At 47.1% G+C, this 21,472-nt stretch overlaps 1 protein-coding gene across 1 annotated transcript in view; it reads left to right on the forward strand.

Annotated features, from left to right (window-relative positions):
- The window catches only part of AGAP2 (ArfGAP with GTPase domain, ankyrin repeat and PH domain 2), an 82,978-nt gene extending 62,153 nt beyond the window's left edge, over positions 1–20,825 (forward strand). The window contains 12 exon segments of the mRNA XM_055003919.1: positions 126–278; positions 1,492–1,578; positions 1,681–1,785; positions 3,395–3,554; positions 10,003–10,107; positions 10,234–10,380; positions 13,162–13,221; positions 15,246–15,397; positions 15,722–15,812; positions 16,831–17,053; positions 18,090–18,345; positions 20,162–20,825. Of these exon segments, the coding sequence (XP_054859894.1) occupies positions 126–278; positions 1,492–1,578; positions 1,681–1,785; positions 3,395–3,554; positions 10,003–10,107; positions 10,234–10,380; positions 13,162–13,221; positions 15,246–15,397; positions 15,722–15,812; positions 16,831–17,053; positions 18,090–18,345; positions 20,162–20,368 (1,746 nt within the window). The 3' untranslated portion in view covers positions 20,369–20,825.
- Positions 20,826–21,472: the final 647 nt, after the last annotated feature.

A 21,472-nucleotide genomic window follows, 5' to 3' on the forward strand; every position in this document is an offset into this window, starting at 1 on the left:
CAAGTGTCCAACCTGTGTCATTCGTCACTTGTAGTTTGGTCCATAGTCTCGGAGCACTTTGTGTGCTGTTGAATACCAGGCCCCTGGTCCTTTCTTTGGGTGAGTCTTTCTTAACTCTTTTCTAGGCAAGTAATGGCGGCCACACCAGTGACTACTCCTCATCCCTGCCTTCCACACCCAACATCAGCCATCGGGAGCTGCGTGGTGAAGCCTCGGCCATAATAGGCACACCGAGCTCCCTGCATCGCGGGACCAAACGCAGGACCAGCCTCTTCACCGTGAGTTGCATGGGAATCCCAACGGGGCTGACTAGGGGGGAGAGGAAGCCAGGGGACCAGCCCAGTTCAAAAAGCCCTCTTGAATCCTCCAATCAGCAATCACAGAGCCCGAAAACAAATTACAAGCACTGCAAGGAAATGTTGTGGGCCAACTACAAAGACCACTGCAAGGAAATGTGGGCCAATTACCTTTCTCTGTCTTCTCCCCCACCCCACCCCCGCCCAATACCCATGCTGTATGATCATCATCTTGTTTATTATGGTCATAAGAACAGCATACAAATTGTACAAAGGGAAAATGCAATTAAAAGATTTAAAAAGTCAGCTTAAGAGCTTTTAAAATGCAACTCCCGTTGTTTAAGAATTAGAGCACAGAATTTAGCAGCTTGACACGTAATCTTGACATTTTTATCAGAGAAAAACCAGTGTAGCCTTGCTTTATTGGTAATTAAATGACCGGGGATCATACCAACGAATGGGGTAATAAATCTAAGGGCCAAGCTACACATGACGAATGACACTTGAAAGGCAAGTGGATTGAGTGGAGGGCAAGTGAACTGGGAGAAATACACTTGCCGTTCAAGTGTCATTCGTCATGTGTAGCTTGGCCCTAAGACAAACTTCCCTGTAAAATGGGACAGCTAAAAAATACGCCGTATGATCTGATGACAAGGCGTCTACTATCCAAAATATTTGTAACTTTGATAGTTCCCAGCTTGGTCTCTTCTAGAACCAAACAGTAGCGTCCAGTACTGTGACAGCTGTGTTGGGTCAAGGCAGTGATTTTCAAGTTGTGTTCCAGGGGATGGTGCGATTGGGTTTCCACCCATGGGTAAGTCAAAGACCCCCTTCTGCTGGGTAGCAGCCCCTGCCAAAGTTTTTGCTGATTCATGGAGAGATAAGCTGCTAGTGCACATGAATAAAGAGCAAAGGTGCTGCACGTCCTGAAGCATGGGGCTTAAAAGCAGGCCCTGGGGTTGAGACAGATTGAAAACCGCTGCTCTACGGTGCCCTTTCAGTTCATGTGGGGTTACAACAAATCCCAACAAGTCTGGGTTTCAGATTATACTCCAAAATCCCTCCCAGAATTCTTTGCAGCGCACCGGGATTCCTCCGCAGACAAACGGTGAGGTGGAAGGAATTCCCCCAAGTTCGACAGCCTCTGGATTTAAGGCTTTGCCCCATTTCTGCTTCTCTCTGTGTCTCTTTGTAGAATCGCAGGGGAAGCGACACGGAGAAACGGAGCCTGGACAGCAGAGGGGAAAACACAGGGAGCGGCCGAGCCATCCCCATCAAACAGGTGACTCCTTAGACTCCAAGCCGTAGGTCAGTTTTGCCACTGGAATGGCAAAAGAAATAAAACCCAGGCATCCCAGCTCACGCCCACTGCCTCTCCCTTTAGAGTTTCCTGCTGAAGCGAAGCGGCAACTCTCTGAACAAGGAGTGGAAGAAAAAATACGTGACCCTGTCCAGCAACGGACTTCTCTTCTACCACCCCAGCATTAATGTAAGTGACCATAGCCTGACCGCTAGACCACGACGGGAAGTTCACATCTCCCCGCTCATCCCACTTTGCTAATGGGCTTTACTCTCCACTGCCATCAGCAGGCCATTAGTAGAAGTGCGGCTTGACAGCCTCCATAAGGCTTTCTGTTAAATAAAAAAAAAAGTTCAGCCAATGAGGAGGTAAAGAAGTGCCTAACTTTATGGCTTAACCATCTTATATATGAATATATATAAGACTCTTGGATTAATAATATTAATAAATTAATATAAGTTATTGCTTAACAGTTTTCTCTTCTGTTCTATACTATAATTTATCTTCTTTGGTTTTTAACTCTGCTTTAATTATTATTTGCTATTAATGATTACTATTGATAGCAATAATAAAATAATTGTTATTCTGCCTTAACCATTAAGCATCTCAATGTTATAATACTTTCCCCTGTTCATTTTCAATTAATATCTAATATTTAGAGGGGGAAAATCTTGAAATCATACTTGTTAGAGAGATCCTCCGCTAGGCAGGCCTCTCTTACACCTTGGTATGTATGAGCCAAGGCACGAAGCTTTTTTATGGCTGCAAAGACCAAATAACGCCAATTTCAGGAAAAGAATTTTTTTATCTTAAAGAATATCTCGCACAATCTGATACAACGAAGCATGCAGTTGAACTGTAAAAGACTGCAGCATCTGAGAACAGAGAAAATAAAATTGGTGTTTTGAACCTTAATTTTTAGGCCCTCTTTGGATCTGAACTGTAGGGAGAAGGGGCCGATACCTCTTCGTTCTCCTCTTGTGTCATTTTCTTGACCTGAATTGGCTACTGTTTGCCCTATGCAGGGGATTCATGGGCTATCTGTGAAGTTTTTCCAATATGGCAAATCGCAGCTCCCCTGAAATCTCACCAGGGCCGATTCCAGACAGCCCCCCGCCTTGCGAAACGTCACGCGTCGTCGCGCGTCGTTGCGCAGAAAACGCGAAATATTGTGTTTTCTCGCGCGAGTTTTGTGCGACGTCGCGCAAAACTCGTGCGAGAAAACACGATATTTCGTGTTTTCTGCGCAACGACGTGTGACGACGCGCGACGTTTCGCAAGGCAGGGGGCCGTCTGGAATCGGCCCAGGTGCAGTCCCCTCTGTCACTTCAGAGGTCTGAACCTTCTTTCCCCACGTTGTCCTCCTGTGTATGTGAAATGGTATTTTTTAATATAAAGTTTTTTATTTTTACTAGAAAATAAGGAATACAGAATAGAAGGGATGGGGAAGAGAGATTCATATTATACAAATCTAATACATTGCACCGTTCAATCTAATATATTTCTTATTACATCATTATATTCTGCAGATCAGCTATTTGTTTGCAAATTTTTCCATCTATTTTTGGTATTGTCCATAAAGGCCTTCTTCTTAACTAAAAGCTAAGTTTCTTCAAACTTCTTTTGTATCCAGTTGTAGAATGGCTCCCAAATGTCATTATGTATTACGCTATCAATATCTTTCAATGTGTACGTGAAATGGTATTGAATTAAAAAGGTAAAATAAAAAAAGCGATGATCTTGGGTGCATCGTTCCCGTTCTCCTAAGATTCTCCCACCCATTTTTGTGCCCCTCCAGGATTATATTCATAGCACCCATGGCAAAGAAATGGACCTACTGCGTACCACCGTCAAGGTGCCGGGCAAGCGCCCACCTCGAGCCATCTCGGCCTGCGGTGCCTCCTCAAGCATCAATGGTTTGGTTAAGGATGTGACCAGCGTGGGAGTGGGGGACAGCAGTAAGTGACTTGGGACTGTGGCACAAGTAACAGTTGTGCCGTAAAAAATCATAAGTTATTGTGCTATATGGCTTGCAAAAGGATGCGAAAAATGTCTTTTTGCTGACCAGTCTCCTTGTGTTTGCACTCATTGGGTTGGACTAAATTTTCTAAAGGCAGAATGAAACTTTCCTGCCTTCCCACTGCCCACTGGACTCCTTGAAAGACTGTTCCTGGGGTGGGGGGGCAGGGGACCCAGAAAAATGAACAGGAAGAGGGAAATTGATGGAAATTACCAGTTCATTGTGAATCCAACCCGCTTTGTTATCAGCTTCAGTTCCATTATGCCCCATGTTCTCTTTCTTATAACCCTATATAGACATATTTTAGTCGTTTTCCCCCGTTTTCAGCCAATACAACCTTGGCTGCTGTGACTCAGGGGTAGATTGGCCATTTAACTTACAGAAAAATTTCCTGATGGGGCTCTGCCCTGGAGCGCAGTTCCTCAGCATGGTGCCCATGGGTGCCATGGGGCTAGGGTTGCCAGTCCCTCTACCCTCCTGCCAGGAGGGCTGGAGACCTGGCACTTACTTTGTGCCAGCACTGTGCTTGCTCTTCACGTGTGCACTTTGGGTGTGCATGCCCAAGGGCTGGTGCGATGACATCACTTCAAGAAGTGACATCATCACACAGGTGCCAGAGAGCGCATGCTTTCACGCACACGCAAAGAAGACCTTGCCGCTGGCACAAGGGAAGTGCCAGGTGTTCCCCCTCCTGCCGGGACCTGGCAACCCTATCGCCAACTCATCTGCACAGTGCGAATGTGCAGAAGAAGTGACTGTGTATATGCTCCCTCCCTGTGAGGAAGCATGCGTGTGCATACTTACTCCCTGCATTTTTACTGTGGAGATGACTTGGCCGGGAATGGGGTCAGCACACTCAAGCCCCCCGTCTCTCCCCATGTGAGCAGTCAATGAGCAATTCCACATACTGCACTTCTGCATAATTCCGCATAATGCACTTCCAGTCCTCTTTATAGATCATTTGGAATGGATTTTTTCATGTGCGGAACAAAAAATCCACCTCAAACGATTGATAAAGTGCATTGAAAGTGCATTATCCAACGTGTGCGGAATCAGCCGATATCTGTTATCTGTGGAGACCAAATGCAGCGTAAAAGGCAGCTCCGTAGCCTTCTTTAAAGAGAAGTAAACATTCACACTCTTCCCTGTGCTTACTCCTGAATACCCCTTTGGGGAGTGCTTGAGGGAGAACAAACACCGCCACCATTACTTTTTATGCGGTTGCTAACTGGAAATGCGTAAGCCACAATTCTCATATGATGCCTGTGGTGTTTTTCCTCACACAAAACAACAAGGGCTCCACAGCAATAACCATCTACGGATCCTGTCATTTCACCATGTGAGAACATTTACTTGTTTGTGAGGGTGCATTTCTGTGCCATGATTTACTTTTAAAAAAAATAAAATTATGAGCCGATGTAGAATAGTAAAACCACCACACGTATTAACTATTCATTATGAAAATGGATGCTAAGTAGCAACGGTTAAAAGTGCACTAAGAAAGCAACCAGCAGAACAAATAAAAACTCGCTTCCTAGACATGGGGATAGCTTCAGGGGGGTAGCCTTGTTGGTCTGTAGTAGAACAGCAAGATCAATCAATGCTGATGGCACTTTTGGAGAGTCAAATAACCAAGGGACCAATGCCTGTGCCTCTGTGGTTCCCAAATACACAAAGACTAACCTCACTATATTCTTTTCTGCCCACTTTAATCTAGCCTGAGGGCCAAATTTTTAGCAGGAATTTTATCCGGACTAAGGTCATATCCAGTGGGGGAGAAAAATCTCATTTCTGTTATCTGACGCAGGTGCATATGTGTCCTACAGAGTTTCAGTATTTACCCTTGCTGCAAAGTATTTACCCTTGCTGCAAAGAACATGGTGGCAAAGCAAAGGGAGGTTACCTCGATAATTGTTCTTTTTTCATTATTCCCATTGTACTCAGTTTGTAGTTATATTTTAAAATTGGTTTGCGGCTCTACATCCCATTCTTTGTGTCTTTGCTGATTTATAGCTTGTACACAATTGGTATCCCTCACCGTTGAGGGTAATCAAAAAGAGTCCAGTAGCACCTTTAAGACTAACCAATTTTAATTATTATAGCATAAGCTTTCGAGAATCAAGTTCTCTTCATCAGATGCCTGATCAAAACTGGGCAGATACAGAACTCTTTTTGATTTTGCTACTACAGACTAACACGGCTAACTCCTCTGGATCGTTGAGGGTAATGTAAACTTGTAACAGCCAAAGACTATATACAATAAATTGAACTTGAGTAGAACAGCAAGATTCAAGTCCAGTAGGACCTTAAAGACCAACTAGATTTCCAGGGTGTGATCTTTAGAGAGTCGGGTCTGATGAAGGGAGCTCTTTCTCGAAAACTCATGCCCTAGAAAGCTAGTTGGTCTTTAAGATGCCGCTGAACCGTAAAGACAGGGGAATTCCTTCCACCAATGCCTCATCTACCTGGGGACCTTCCATGGGAACTTTTCACAGGATCTGACCAGTGGAATCCAGAAGATCTCACAGCAGCTTGAGGACCTTCCATTCTAAAGTAGTGCGGGTGGACGAGGTTGCAGGAACTGCACCGAAGCATGGTTTAATGCAGTGGTCCTCAACGTTTTTGGAATGCTGACCCAAAAGTCCAAATTTACTTGGTATGATGACCCGCTTTTAAAAAAACATCAGCGCATGCACAAATCAATAAAACTGCAAAAGCTTGAGATTCCATTTCTCAGGCTTTGCAACCCACTTTTGAGTCAGGAGTTGGGGGACCCAAAGTTTGGCAAACAATGGTTTAAAGACTCTGCAAGCGTTCCTTGCCGATCTCGAAGGAATATTGCATGGTGTTTGTGTGTGTGTAGGTGTGTGTATAATTACTAACTGTTAGTTCACACTCTGATAGGTTGTGTTCCCTTCATTTATCATTCTCTGTGAAATTATAGCCACTTGGAGGAGGGAGGGAGAGAGTGAACGTTCTCCTTTTTCACACTGTGACGTGACTGTGGCCTCGCTTTTCATTTAGCCTTAATTAATAAGAGCTGTGCTGAGCGTAACAGAATTACAAAAAAACAACAGACAGTGTAAACACTGGGCTGCTTCAAAGTGTAGAATGCCACGTGTTAACTGTTCCTCTATGGGCACACGTGCTGGGAAGTCATTTTTTGACCTGATTTATACCATATGTGTGCGTGTTATGTGCCATCAAGTCACCTTTGACCTATGACGATCCTATGAATGAAAGACCACAGCAATACAGCCCGGAAAACCCACAACAGCCTCGTAAATCTTATTTATTTATTTTATTTATTTATGTAATTCATAGTCCACCTTTCTCACTGAGACTCAAGGCAGATTACACAGTGTGAGATTAGTACAGTCAATATCAGGAACACTTCCATGAACAATGCCATAGGGTAAATAAATACAGTTTTACAAAGACAGAGCGTTAGTAAGAATCCAATACAGAGTTGAAGAAATGCTGAAAACAGAACATAAGCAGTTCTAGGGCTGACATTAGACCACGTGAAGCACAGGTAGCTCATAGGAGCACATATTTAAGACAACAGGCAGTATATAAGGCAACATAGTGGTGAAGTCTCTGGTCCTTAACTCATTAGTGAAGCATCTGAGACTCCCCTCCGTACAATACAGCCCTCCTATCTGAGTAAAGAGCCTTTTTGAATAATTGGGTTTTGCATCCTTTGCGGAAAGCCAGGAGAGTGGGGGCTCTCCTGACCGCCTCAGGCAGGCTGTTCCACAGGGTAGGGGCCACCACAGGGAAAGCCCGTACATGGGCTGCTGTTGATTTCACCCATGTGCAGGGTGGCACCTGCAGGAGACCCTGTTATGAGATAGGATGGGCTGAAAGAAGATGACTGACCCAAGGTCACCCACTGAGAGCCAAGCTACAAGTGACGTCTGACACAGGTTGGACACTTGTCATCTTCCCTCAAGTTTTGATGGGAAATGTAGGTGTCCTGGTCTTGCAGCTGTAATGGAGAGCCAAGCTGTAAAACCAGGATGCCTACATTTCCCATCAAAACGTGAGGGAAGCTGACAAGTGTCCAACTGTGTCAGGGCCAAGCTACACATGACGAATGACACTTGAACGGCAAGTGGATTGAGTGAAGGGCAAGTGAACAGGGAGAAATACACTTGCTGTCCAAGTGTCATTCGTCATGTGTAGCTTGGCCCTCAGGTGTCACTTGTAGCTTGGCTCTCAGTTTTTCATGACAAGCAGGGATTTGAATAAGTTCTCCCCAATCTCACTTCAGCATCCTAACCACTGCACCATGCGGGTTGTAAAGGCAGGGAATCTTGACAGCTTGCTCGTAGAGGCTGTCTTAATTACAGCTAATGAATTGCCTAACACCTTGTGATTTCCTTTACCCGCCAGCTCTACTGCACCCCTTGCCCTACCGCACAAGCAAGCTGGTACTATAGAAAAAGAAACTGACTTAATTGGATGAATTTTGGCTTTGGGTAATTCGCTTACCTTGTTAAACAAAATCAGATCTTGTACAGAAATTCCCAGTGGGGCCAAGCGGAATTGGTGCATAAGCTAAAGCGAGTAAACATTGAAGTTCGATTCACAAACCTAAAGAGCTGTGTGTTTTGGGATACCTTTTGTGTAACGTGATTCAACAGTGACCTCTAGAGGAGTCCTTGTATTACCTAGAATTTCTCTTTTCTGTGGAAAGGCTTTGATTTCCACTGGGGAGGAATAAAGAGGGTGATTTCTGGTTTCCCGAGCCACACTGTAGGTAAGGGGCCTCCAACATGGTGCCTATGAGCACCATGTGTGTGTGTGTTTTATGTGCCATCAAGTCGCCTCTGGCCTATGGCGACCCTATGAATGAAAGACCTCCAAAACATCCTCTCATTAACAGACTTGCTCAGATCCTGCAAACTGGAGGTCGTGGCTTCTTTTATTGAGTCAAGCCATCTTGATTTGGGTCTTCCTCTTTTCCTACTGCCTTCCACTTTTCCTAGCATTATTGTCTTTTCCAGAGAATCTTGTCTTCTCCTGATGTGACCAAAGTACGATAGCCTCAGTTTTGTCATTTTAGCTTTTAGGGAGAATTCAGGCTTGATTTGATCTAGTGCCCACTTATTTGTCTTTTTGACAGGCCATGGTATCCGCAAAACTCTCCTCCAGCACCACGTTTCAAATGAATCAGTTTTCTTCCTGCCAGCTTTCTTCATTGTCCAACTTTCACATCCATACATAGTAATGGGGAATACCATAGTTTGGATTCTCTTGATCTTGGTCCCCAGAGAGACATCTTTATCTTTAAGGATCTTTTCTAGTTCCCTCACAGCTGCTCTTCCAAGTCTCAATCTTCTGATTTTTTCATTGCAGTCTCCCTTTTGGTTGAGCCAAGATTGAGCCAAGGAATAGGAAATCTTGAACAATTTCAATTTCCTCACTGTCAGCTTTAAAATTGGGTAATTCCTCAGTAGTCATTACTTGATGCCCACCCATACATCCCTTGGTTCCTGCCAAGTATTTTAAGAAAGTGGGTGGGGCCAGGTGGGACTCTTGCACAACACAGTTTTTGATTGGCCATTGGAAACCTGATTGGTTGCGGAAATCAAAATAACATTGCTTTGGTGGCAGCTGCCACCACAGTGTGGGTTTTATTCTTTTTACATATGTTGCCACAGAATTATTTGTATCCGATAGTAACCACATGACCTGGGCTCTCATATTAGGTAGTTGCATATTTTTAAGTAGAGGGATGATTAAACTAACCCTCAGCTCATTAAATATGGGACACTCTATAATCTTATGTTCGACAGTTTCAATTTTACCATCTGCATGTTCTGTTGGCATATGGTACTTTTTTGTAGGTAATGCAGAACTAGACAGGGAATTGATCTAAAATGGCAGGTTTCATATGGGCATATGCAGGGCTCATTTTGAGGAGGAACATGCCGGAATGCAGTTCCGGCAGGTCCCCAAAGAGGTCACATGTCAGGTGGCCACGCCCACCTGACTCTCGGCCATTTTGGGCCTGTTTCATCCTGGATTGGGGCTGAAACAGTCCGGATCGGTCCTCTAACGGGTGGTGGATCACTCTCCTGTTTGGCAGCAGCCCGATCCTGACCATTTTGGGCCCCTTTTCAGCCATTTTCAGCCCCCTTTTGCCATTTTGGGCCCAATTTCAGCCCTGAATGGCCAGGACTGGGTCCAAAACAGCCAGGATAGGTGATGCCAGGGGGTGTGGCATATGCAAATCAGTTATGCCAATGACACACTTCCGGTGATGGCAAGGGGTGTGGCATATGCTAATGAGTTATGCTAATGAGTTATGCTAATAAGTTCCTCCAGCTCTTTTTCTACAAAATGACCCCTGGGCATATGTATGTTTCTCTCCACAGCTAGCCCCAGTCCAGGCCTGCTGAATCCTCCAACCGATCAAGCAATCAAGTTCTTAGGCAAACCAGACCGGAGCCTGCAGCGCTCTGTTTCCTCTTCCAAGGCTGGTAAGTTTGGAAGGGATTCAAGTGCCCCCAGGGAGAAGGAAGGATGCTAGAGTTTGGCCTCTGTGACCCAAGAAGAAAGCATTAGCTGCCAGCCATGTGATCTGTTTCTCCCATATGTGTCTGCAGAGGCAGTTCTGGCTGCAGAAGGGCTATCCAGTCCTGGCAGCAGCGGCAAAGACCCGCCTCCATCCCCCATGGTGGACAGAAAGAAACACAGGCGGAAGAAGCTCGCAACGCCTTCCAAAACCGAGGGCTCGGTGGGGCAGGCAGAAGGTAAGAATGGGTTGTCAGCATTAAAATTGAAGTAGCCCTCTCTTTTTTAAGCCCGTAGTAGAGTCTGAATATTAGGCTCTGGGGACATAGAATGCTATTGTGTTACTCCCTCCAAAATTATTTCAGAAGACGAAAGAGGCCCAGAATGCTTTTTTTTAGAGAGATTTCAGTTGCTTTAAAAAAAAATAGGCCACATCTCTATACTGATCTTGCCTGAGCCCAAATTACATGCATGTTTAGAATTAACATTCCTGTCATTTTCTTGGGCAAGAGAGGTTGTGGCTCCAAATGGGAATCAGTGGCAGTTTGCAACTGAAAAAGTAAAATTTTGAGGGTGCACCTACTTGGGAGAAAAGGGGTGACATGGTTCTGTCACATAACAATCACATCTTTGGGGACATAGATCCAGAGGGTTTAACCATGTTAGTCTGTAGTTGCAAAATAGTAAAGAGTCCAGTAGCACCTTTAAGGCTAACCCACTTTATTGTAGCATAAGCTTTTGAGAACCACAGCTCTCTTCATCAGATGCATCAGACGAAGAGAGCTGTGGTTCTCGAAAGCTTATGCTACAATAAAGGGGGTTAGTCTTAAAGGTGCTACTGGACTTTTTATCCTTTGGGACAAAATTCCAATCCATAGAGTTGCTTAGGTGGTAAGCATCTTCAGGGGACTGATGATCAACAATTGCGCCTCGTACCTTTCCACCATGCACATTTCATTTAATCTGAATTGGGTTCTTCCTGCATGGGGGGGGGGGGGAGAAAGATGATGTGAGCTAGGCATCTGAGCAGCAGAGCATTTGTGCAAATGCTTATATTACAATGTATGTTATTTGCATGGGGGTGTATGGAAATGTACTATTTAACTTTTCTTTTTTAAAAAAAGGCTGCTCTGTATGTTGAAACACATAGTGGTGGAACCTGAGTTGGAAATCTAAATATTGCTCCCCTCAACGCACTTTATTTAACATGGGCACACCGAAGCCCCATTGCAATGAATAGGAGATGTGCTATGGCCTTGCCATGGCTCGCGTTATTTTCAGTGGGTCTTGCCCCAGAGAACTTCTCAGTGGAATCTGCCTGCCAGGTCACATCTGCCTGTCATCCTGTCACCATTAATAGCATTCAGCAGCGACTGACTTGACTCGCAGTAGGACTGTTCCCGGCAGTTTTCCCCCATGTTACACTTTTTGCAGTAACCAAGAGTCCAAAATCATACTGCTCAAAAGACACGAAAAACAGCAGGGAGCTGAGCTTCAGGAGACTGTCTTGATCTAACGAGAGTCCCAGATTGTTTTCAGCTTGTCGGGTCTCAGAGATGCAAAGTTAGAACGAGGGAAGTAGCATGCGATCGGGCATGGCGTAAAGAAATATTCTGGACCTGCAATAGAGGCTTAAGGGGATGTTATCTACCAGGTAGCTTCATGCCACGAAAAGCTTTCGCTGCCTATTTCCAAACATTAAGCCTCCGTTGAAAGATCAGGACAATTTTTTTGGCAGGTTGCTAGCCAAAAAAATCCTAGCAAGAAAGTCCTCCTTTACCTCTGCCATGGATTCAGTTCGGGGGGGGGCGGTCTTAGAGCTAAACTACAAGAGACAAATTACACGAGAACATTAATGAGAAGGGAGTCGCAATGTTAGCCGAGAAGCAAGAAGGGGAGGTGAAACTGACAGAGCCTTCCCGAGGTGAAGAGGAAATTAACAAACCCGCGGAGTGATCTTTGCTGGCTCTGTAGAGAGGGGAAATTGACAAAGCCTTTTGATCTGACTTTTAAAACTCAGCTTCCCAGCTAGTGTTGTGACTCCCTTCACATGTGCATGTAATTCATCTCTTGAAGTTTAGCTCTTAGGCAAGCCATAAAATGCAAATTGCAGCCTCGGTTAGCCTTGGGACCATGTGGGGAAGCGAGAAGATATTTAACCCTTCAATCTCCATTCAGTTTTGCTGTTTGAAAGAGGTCTGACTCTGCTTTGTTATTAGCATTTAAAGGGGTGTGTGTGAATGTGTGTTTTTTCAAGGGCGTGTCTTTAAAATGCTAATAGCAGAATGGCGGGAACTGACTTGGAATAGTGAACTCGAGCGGAAAGGTTAAATCTCTTCTCCCTTCCCTGCATGGCCTGCAGATCAAACAAGATGTGTTCAAAACAAGATAAGCAAACTTTGTCTTATCTGGTCTGAACCCCCATCATCTGTTCACCGCTCCCCCCCCCCCCACACACACACACTACAAAATGGTGGAAATAATGCTTTCCTCCCTTACAAGGGAGTTAGAAGGATGGTTGTGTGTCAATTTCTCTGAACACCCAAAAATGCTTTACAGATGCTATGAAAGATACCATGACCGCTATGGGCAAAATGGGGAAGCTGTACTGATACGGAGAGTGGGGAGGTCTATGGAAGGCCACATCTGACCTAATCCAGAGAGGACAACGTGAAGTTCAAATGGGCTGCCCACTCCCACCCCTTCCGGCCAGTCCTGTCTTCACTACCAGCCCACAGCTCTGAATATGGCTGCCTGGAATGCCCCCTTGTAATTCCAGGCAAGGGTCGGCCTGGCACTCACAGCTTTCTCTCTCACTGTCCTTTGCAGGGCTTCACTCATCCACCACCACCACTGCCACCACCACTACCACCACCACCCCCATTCCCTGGGTCTGTAGGTTCTGGTAGCCTCTGCTTTTTTATTATTTTTTTCCTCCTCTGAAATCTCTCCCCTTCTTCTTTTCCTCCCTTCTCTTTCTCTGCCTTTCGCTTCCTGCGTCCCCTCCGGACCTTCTGCAGCCAAGCGTAAAATGTGGAAATTAAAAACCTTTGGTAGTTTAAGAAATATTTATAAAACAGGTAATGTTTGGCGGTGGCAGGCGTGAGTTTTTTTTTGTGCCATGGCACTCATTGCATGCAGTTGTGCTTACGTTGTGATGTGTGGCCTCCATAAATGTCTGTCCCCAAAACGTTCCCCTCCCCTGTGAGCAACATAATGTCCACTGTATTCTGGTCATTGCAGAATGATCCTCCAGCCAACAGGTGGTAGCATGGGTGCTTCCATTCTCACAATGGGTAGGGTTGCTAGGCTGTGTAAATGCCAGGAGCTTGGGGGGCAGGGGCATGGGGGAGGCATTGGCATCACGTATGACATGGGGAAGACTGGAAGTGACATCACATTGCTTCAGGAATTTACAGAAACTCTATGGTTTTATCATAGAGTTTCTGGTAATTCCTAGAGTGACGTCATGTCACTTCCCATTTCCTTCAGAAGTGACAAGACAATGCATGCAATTGCCAGGAACATTTAACAGGAAGAAGGGAGGAGACGGCCAGTGGCGGCGGGAAAACCGAAGTGGGAAAATGGAACTTCTCCTCCTGAACAATTCCTCACCTGTTGCTTATATATACTTTCACGGTATCATAAGCTACCTTGCATGCCCCACTGGGGCAGAAAGGTGGCACATCTTTCTTTAAAATAAGTCAGTGTGCCGCCATGCCCCTCTGCGGGCCTTGATCAAACAGGGTTGAGAGTTTTTGAAACACTACAAAACTCTGCAAAACTGTTTTTCCAAAGATGATAGTGGGTGGGGGTGGAGGGAACAAGTGAGAAATGATGCCTCTATCATACAATCTGCTACATCTGGAAAAATGATTGCCTGTCTCCCGTGTATCCGAAGCATTATGGTACCTGAGGACTCAAACCCGAAAGCTTTCTCCATCCAAAGCCCCCCTTCCCACTGGGAGAAGAAAGCCCACAATGGTTTCTTCTTGTCCAATCAGGCCTGTCTACCTGATCTTGCTGGCAGAAGCATCCCCCCTCACTCATTTCTGTGCTAAATCATTCAATGGAGAAAGGATATAGACTAAGAGTCCTTACATCCGCTTAAGTCCAATGAAAGCTTAGAAGGGTGCAACTCTGGCATTGCACTGTATGCAAGCCGGGGTTGGTGCAACCCTGAGATTGGTGATGCCCTGGCAAAGTTGCCCTCTTGGCCAATTTTCAAATCTCAAGACAAGGCAAGGGTAGTCCTGGGGTAAAAGAGGCAGGCATACTTTCCCCACAGACTCATTTCCCCAGCCACTAATTCTCCCCAGGTCTCGGCTCCTCGTCTGTAATCTGAAAAAAGAGCTTCTAGACCCGCAGCAGTATAATGAGGGCAAGCACAGCTCACCTGCAAAATTAAAAGTAAAGGAACTGCTTCAGTAAATATAGTTGAAGGATTGCTATATGCAGATGAGTGATTCCGGCCCGGGAAAAGGTGGAGATTAGAGATGGGCATGAACTGGGAAAATTCCGAACCATGCGGTTCATGATTCGTGATTCGTTGTGAAATACGAACTACGAACTTTCACAAACTTGCCCCAGTTCACAAACTGGTTCATTTGGTTCATGGAAACATCACTTCTGGGGCAACTGAAGGTCTGCAGGAAGCCCACCCACCCCCATTGCTTAGGAAACTGATTGATCAGTGCCAGGCTGTCTGCACTGACGAACCAAAAAATGAACCGGCCTAAAAGTTCGTGGCAGTTCGTCAAAAATGGGCTCTGATGAACCGACAGTTCGCAAACCATGAACAGGCCTGGTTCGTGCCGAACTTTGGTTCATATTTCGGTTCGTGCCCATCTTTAGTGGAGACCTTTAGAAGCTGGTCTCAGGCTTTGTTTATAGGGCTATGGCGTCATCATAGAAATCACACCTCCCTTCCCTGTCACCCCTGCAGGAACATTGTTGGCCAGGTGGGCATTCCCTATTCCCCGCTTGTAGGGTACCCACCCCATGAGCATAGGGGAAAATAAAGTGGCCAGCATTTATTGGGATGTACATGATGACTCCAGTCTCAGCTGGGGCCCTCCCTTAGCCTGCTCTTTCACACCCACAGAGGAGGAGAACTTTGAGTTCCTCATCGTCTCCAGCACAGGACAGACGTGGCACTTTGAGGCTAGCAGCTTCGAGGAAAGAGATTCCTGGGTCCAGGCCATCGAGAGCCAGATCTTGGCTAGCCTGCAGTGCTGCGAGAGCAGCAAGAACAAGGTACTGGTGCCCCTTCCTCCCTGCAGTAATCTAGGCTTGCCTTTAATGTTAGTCTCTTTAAAGTTTATCCACATATTTTGGAATGGGTTACCTGTGCCTAGTCTGTTCTTACACGGGAGAAGCTGCAGGAGCCATAGGCTGTTAGCACAGCTGGCAAGAGCTGGAGTCCTGGGGGAACCTGCAGGAGTCAATCAATTCTGAGGACGGGACTTGGAACTGGGAGGGAGTGGATTTTGATGGTACGTAGTCCTCAAACCCTGTGCGAAGCTAGGGGAAAGCCCGTTCTCCTGACTGCCTTATGCCTCACCCTTATCATCCCCGTAGGCACGGATGGACAGCCAGAGTGAAGCCGTGGCCATCCAGGCTATCCGTAATGCCAAAGGCAACTCCTTGTGCGTGGACTGCGGCGCCTTGAGTAAGCATTTCTCTCATGTATGCACTGGTTAGCAATGTATTGAATGTGTCACTTTACACATTGCTGTAAATAATGTCATAAGGTGGAGGGAGAGGAATCATATTTACTTGGAAACAAACATGTTGTGAGCTACACGCTGGGCAAACGTTGCCCGTAACACAGATGGGATAGCCAACTGGATCTGTTGCAGAAGATTTGTATCAACTGGGCATTGGACTGGGAAGGACATTAAAGATAAAGATGGGAGTGGACTTTCTTACAAAAAATCAACTTCCCTTTATTGGCTTTAAGTGACTTTTTACTTGTGTTTGCATTTTTTTAAAGCCATAATTTAACGAGGGCCAAGATGCCGCAAGAATCCAATTATCGTCTGCTTATTAGATGTGTCCTGATCACATGTAAAACACTGTGTGTGTGTGGGAAGGGGTGATTCAAACTGCTAAAGACTCCCCCCCATCTGCCCTCTTCCCCTCTACAGACTCCCCCACCCCATTCCAAGCACTTCTCTCCCCATATGGGATCAGGACAGAGATACGGGTGAACTATGGGGACAAGAGCGTTTGGAGGGGGTCAGCATCTCCCACCTGCGTGGCTACCTCTTTGGCACTTTAAATTGCATCTCCAGCTCCGCCACTGCTTTAGCTGTGATTGAGGCAGAGCTGCGGTGGCAGGTGTGCAACTTCTGCCCTCCTGTGTAGCTTTTATACCTCGGAGGTCTGGTCTGATAAAATCTGCATTTGCAAGTTGTCTGTACAAACATTTTTTTTCCTGGAAGTTGCTTAAGGCAGGGCGCTGTTCTGATTTCATGTACAAAGAATGGGAATGGTAGGAGACCTGGCAGCCAGTGTGAAGGAAGAGAGCAAAGCTGATCATTTGTGGGTGAATGTTTGCAGAACAGAAAGAGCACAGAGAAGGAGGAGAGAAACGGGCAGAGTCGAAGGGAGCAGAAAGGAAAGTGGCCCTTCTCCTCTTTCAAGATCCTTTCCCAGTTTCTCATTGGCCTTTTTCCTTCCCCCAGACCCAACCTGGGCCAGCCTGAACCTGGGAGCGCTGATCTGCATCGAGTGCTCCGGCATCCACCGGAACCTGGGCACCCACCTCTCACGGGTACGCTCCCTCGACCTGGACGACTGGCCCCTGGAGCTCACCTTGGTTCTCACCTCCATTGGCAATGAGACGGCCAACAGCGTTTGGGAGAAGTGCACGCAGGGACGCCGGAAACCCACCTGTGAATCGTCCCGGTGAGTGGAACTGGCTGAAGGGTACAATTTATCTACCGCCTGGAGGGTTAGAGGGTTGCTGTCATCAGGCATGTAGGTAAAAGGTAAAGATAAAGGTAGTCCCCTGTGCAAGCACCGAGTCATTACTGACCCATGGGGGGACATCGCATCACAACGTTTTCTTGCCAGACTTTTTGTTACGGGGTGGTTTGCCGTTGCCTTCCCCAGTCACCTACCCTTTACCCCCAGGAAACTGGGTACTCATTTTACCGACCTCAGAAGGATGGAAGGCTGAGTCAGCCTTCAGCCGGCTATTTGGACCCGGCTTCCGCCAGGATCGAACTCAGATCATGAGCAGAGATTGGGCTGCAGTACTGCAGCTTACCCCTCTGCGCCACAGGGCTCCCATCAGGCATGTATGCTAAGGAAAATACTGGGTCAGAGTAATCCAGAATCCGGACCAAGACAAGAGGTTGGTAACTTGTATAAATTAAGCAGATTAGGTATCTTTGTTTATATCCGTTCATTTTCACATCATTTGCTTGGCTTTTTTAATCATGTGAAAGAGCAAGAAGCATCTCGTCCAGTGGAAATCTTAGGGCCAAGCCAGAGGTGACATTTTCTCACAAGTTGGTCTTGGAATCATAGAATCATAGGGTTGGAAGGGACCTCTAGGGCCATCTAGTTCACCCCCCTGCACAATGCAGGAACTTCACAACTACCCCCCCCCCCGACTGCCCCAGTGACACCCCCCCCCCCCCGCTCCATGCCCAGAAAATGGTGAATCCCCCAACCGGACTTTCATATTCTGACAAATCAGTCAGCAGCTACTTAGGATGGGGGTGGTGGTGGCTTCAGCTTCCCTCCCATATGTTGTTTTCCTGTCCCATAATGGCTGCAGGGGGTGCATTTCTTGCCTCATTGGAGGACTGCATATAAAACAGTTGTTAACAAGATAGAAGTTCCAAGTTTTTTTGTATGAATTCTTGCGGGCAGGAAGATACTCATTGATACTCCCGTTGTGGACTGTTCTCTCTCTCTCTCTGTATGTTCTCAGGGAAGAACGGGAGTCGTGGATCCGAGCCAAATACGAGCAACGCCTGTTTCTAGCACCACTGCCCAGCTCCGAAATGTCCCTCGGGTGCCAGCTGTTCCAGGCCGTCCTGGACCAGGACCTGAGTTCTGTGTTGCTGTTGCTGGCTCACAGTTCCAAGGAACAGATCAACGCCCCCACAGGGGACAAGGACCGGCGCTCGGCCTTACATGTGGCTTGTGACCTGTCAAACGTGGTCATCACTCAACTTCTGGTCTGGGTAAGCGCTTGACAGAAGATAGGAGGCCCTCTAGGCCTCCGAGGGCAGGTATCCTATGGAACAAAAGCAAGAGTGAGGGCTGGTTTTTACCGGCAGAATGTCATGTGGAACTGCACTAGAAGAAATGCAAATCACATGTGCGTGATGGACCCCAGGCAAACTCCTGTAGCCTGTGCCTGCAATCTAATGCAGCCTGAGAGCCTAAATACTCAATAAATCCCTCCTATCACGCAGGAGGGTGCCTGGCTGAACTTTAGATCCTTAGGCATGTGGAGTCCAATTTGGGTCAGGCTGTGGTGTGTAGGGAGGGGGAACTTGAACAATCCCACCTATGCCTTTTTCCCAACCTGAAATGGCCCCGTGGAATGGCTCTTTGTCCAACCGGATAAATGTACACGTAGCCCGTCAGTATACATGAGCGTTTGCAACATCAGCTACTTAGCAGTGGATTGTCCAATCCCAGTCTGAGCATTTCCCCCGCCATGCTCATGGAGGTAAGTGCCAGGTCTTGCATCTCCCGCCCGTAGGGAAAGGGGAACTGGCAATCCTTTATCCGGGGTCTATCAAGGTCAGCATTATCTGTTACGACAGGCAGTGGCTTTCCAGAGTCTTAGGGCCAAGCTACACATGACGAACGACACTTGAATGGCAAGTGTATTTCTCCCTGTTCACTTGCCCTCCACTCAATCCACTTGCCATTCAAGTGTCATTCGTCATGTGTAGCTTGGCCCTGAAACAGACGTCTTTCACATCATCTGCTAGCTGAGCCTTTTGCCTGGAGATACCAAGGATTGAATTTTGGGATGGTCCACCTAATGGGCCCTATCAAAAATTATATAAAGGGGGGGGATGATAATGGGTTTTTTTCTAGCCCACAAGCTAGTTGGATTGGAACAAGAAATTGCTGCCATTTTAGATTGCTATTGGGGGCACAGGACAACTTGATATGTTGGCAGTGGCTGCTGTATGTCGCAGAGAGCTGCTGTAGCACAGTGGTTAAGTGGTTTGGCTGCGAATCAGCGCTCCACTGGTTTGAATCCCACTCCTGCCCTGAGCTCAGTAGGTGGGCTTGGGTAAGCCGCTCCTTTCAGCCCCAGCTCCCCAGCTGAATTGTGGGGATAATAATAACACTAACTTATTCACCACCCTGGATGAAACACTAATCTGTCTAGAAGAGCAGTATATAAGTTAGCTAACCCTAACTGGCCTGAGGCCAGGTCACTTGACAGACTGCTTCCTCCCATATTGTCTAGCTGCCAGTGAAAATCTGCCTCAAAAGCCCTCCTCTCTGTACCTCCACAGTGGTACGTTGCTTATAGAATGCCTTTCCCCTTGTGGTTTGCCTTGCAGCTAAGTTGCTTTCCTTTAGGCACCAGGACAAAATGTTTCTGTTCACCCAGGCTTTTAGGTATCAGTAGACCGTTTTTATGGTTTATATTTTTTATGATGGGCTGGGGCTTCTTTTTAATGCAGGATTTTAATTAATTTTAATTAATAATAATAATAATGTTTTGTTTTTATTGTTTTTATTTTGTAAGTCACCTTGGGTAGGCTCCTGGAGAGGCAGCAGAAAATTTTCCTAAATAAATAAGTCTGTGGGAGAATCAGGGAATCAGGGAAGCGTCTTCTAACCGGGATCAGGAAGAATATAAATCCTGCCCAGGGAAGCAAGGGTTGAGGATGAGAGCAAGGGGTGTCAGGTGCCACGTGCCTAACTACCTCTTTGAAGGCCTGGTTTCCCGGCCACCCAAACAGAGAGAGAGAATGCATGGAAGCCATTTCTCCATCTTCCTCATATCCGTTCTTTCCTCCACAGTACGGTTCCGACGTGAAGGCCCGTGATGCTGTGGGGCACACAGCGCTCTTCTACGCTCGCCGATCGGGGAGCCAGGAGTGCATCGACATCCTATTGCAGCACGGTTGCCCGAACGAAGGCTACGGCACTATCGCCACCCCCGGCCTGCGCCGGAAAAGCAGCAGTGCCAGCGTGGGAAGGACCGAGGCCCGGACTGCCCTGGTGTAGCATGCTGGGAGGAGTTTCTTCCCCATCCCGGTGGTGCCAACGGGGGGCGGGGGGCAGTGACTGATGTCTCCTCTCCCTGTGGAGACCCACACTCCCTTCTGACATTTGGGGTCCGTGCCAAGGAGCCTTGGCTCATGACTTCTCGTCACACACAGGCTGTGGTGGCTGCCCCCCCCCCCCCCGCTCCCCAAGCCCTTCAACAACAGCTGCGCTCAGCACAAGCTGCCATACTTGGACTGCCTCAGTGGATCCTGACTCTCCCTTAGGCCCGGTCTTCAGTGCCCTTTGTCAGGGCTGCTCTGCTGGTCTCCAGGGCAACGGCCAGGCAGTTGAACCCTACAGGGAACTGCGCGAGCAAAGTTCCCCCAATGCTTGGAGTGAAGGATCAGGGCCTAGGACTGTTTTGCCCGCTTCTCAGTGAACGGGGAACTTTGGGGTGAAAGGGGCAAGTGGTGGATGCGGGGGGGGGGACTTTTTCTTTCTTTCTTTCTGTGTTTGTATCAAGCTTTGAAGGTGGAATGTAATCAGTGTTATTGGAGTGGTTAAGTGACCCACCTCAACTAACCAGTGGGCATGGAAATGACAATGGTGGGGAATGCTCAAAGGGTCCGAGGAGCAGGGGCCAAAGGTTAGAGGGGGAATGTTCTGCCATTGATTTGGTTCAAGGCAACATTCTCCCCCCACCACCCCTTGCCCCTTATCCATTGTATGTGTCAGAGTTGACTTATGGCAACCCCTGGTGAGGTTTTCATGACAAGAAGCTATCAGAGGTAGTTTGCCATTGCCTGCCTCTGCAACCCTGGTCTTCATTGGAGGTCTCCCATCCAATTACTAACCAAGGCCAACCCTGCTTAGGTTCTGAGAACTGACGAGATCAGGCTCACCTGGGCTATCCAGGTCTGGGCCCCCTTATCCATTAGCCTTCCTCAATATCTCAGAGTTTAGGGCGCAGGGCTTATCCAATGAAGTTTAGGGGCAAGAATACTAGCAGTCAACTTTCTCTTGAGATCTCCCATCTTCCCGTAGCAAAGGCATATATATCTAGCTTGCAGGAAAGATTCCATGCTGGCCCAGGGACAGAAGGGGAAATGAGGCACAGGCAGG

Source organism: Eublepharis macularius, chromosome 19, assembly GCF_028583425.1.
Source record: "Eublepharis macularius isolate TG4126 chromosome 19, MPM_Emac_v1.0, whole genome shotgun sequence".
Taxonomy (NCBI): Eukaryota; Metazoa; Chordata; class Lepidosauria; order Squamata; family Eublepharidae; genus Eublepharis; species Eublepharis macularius.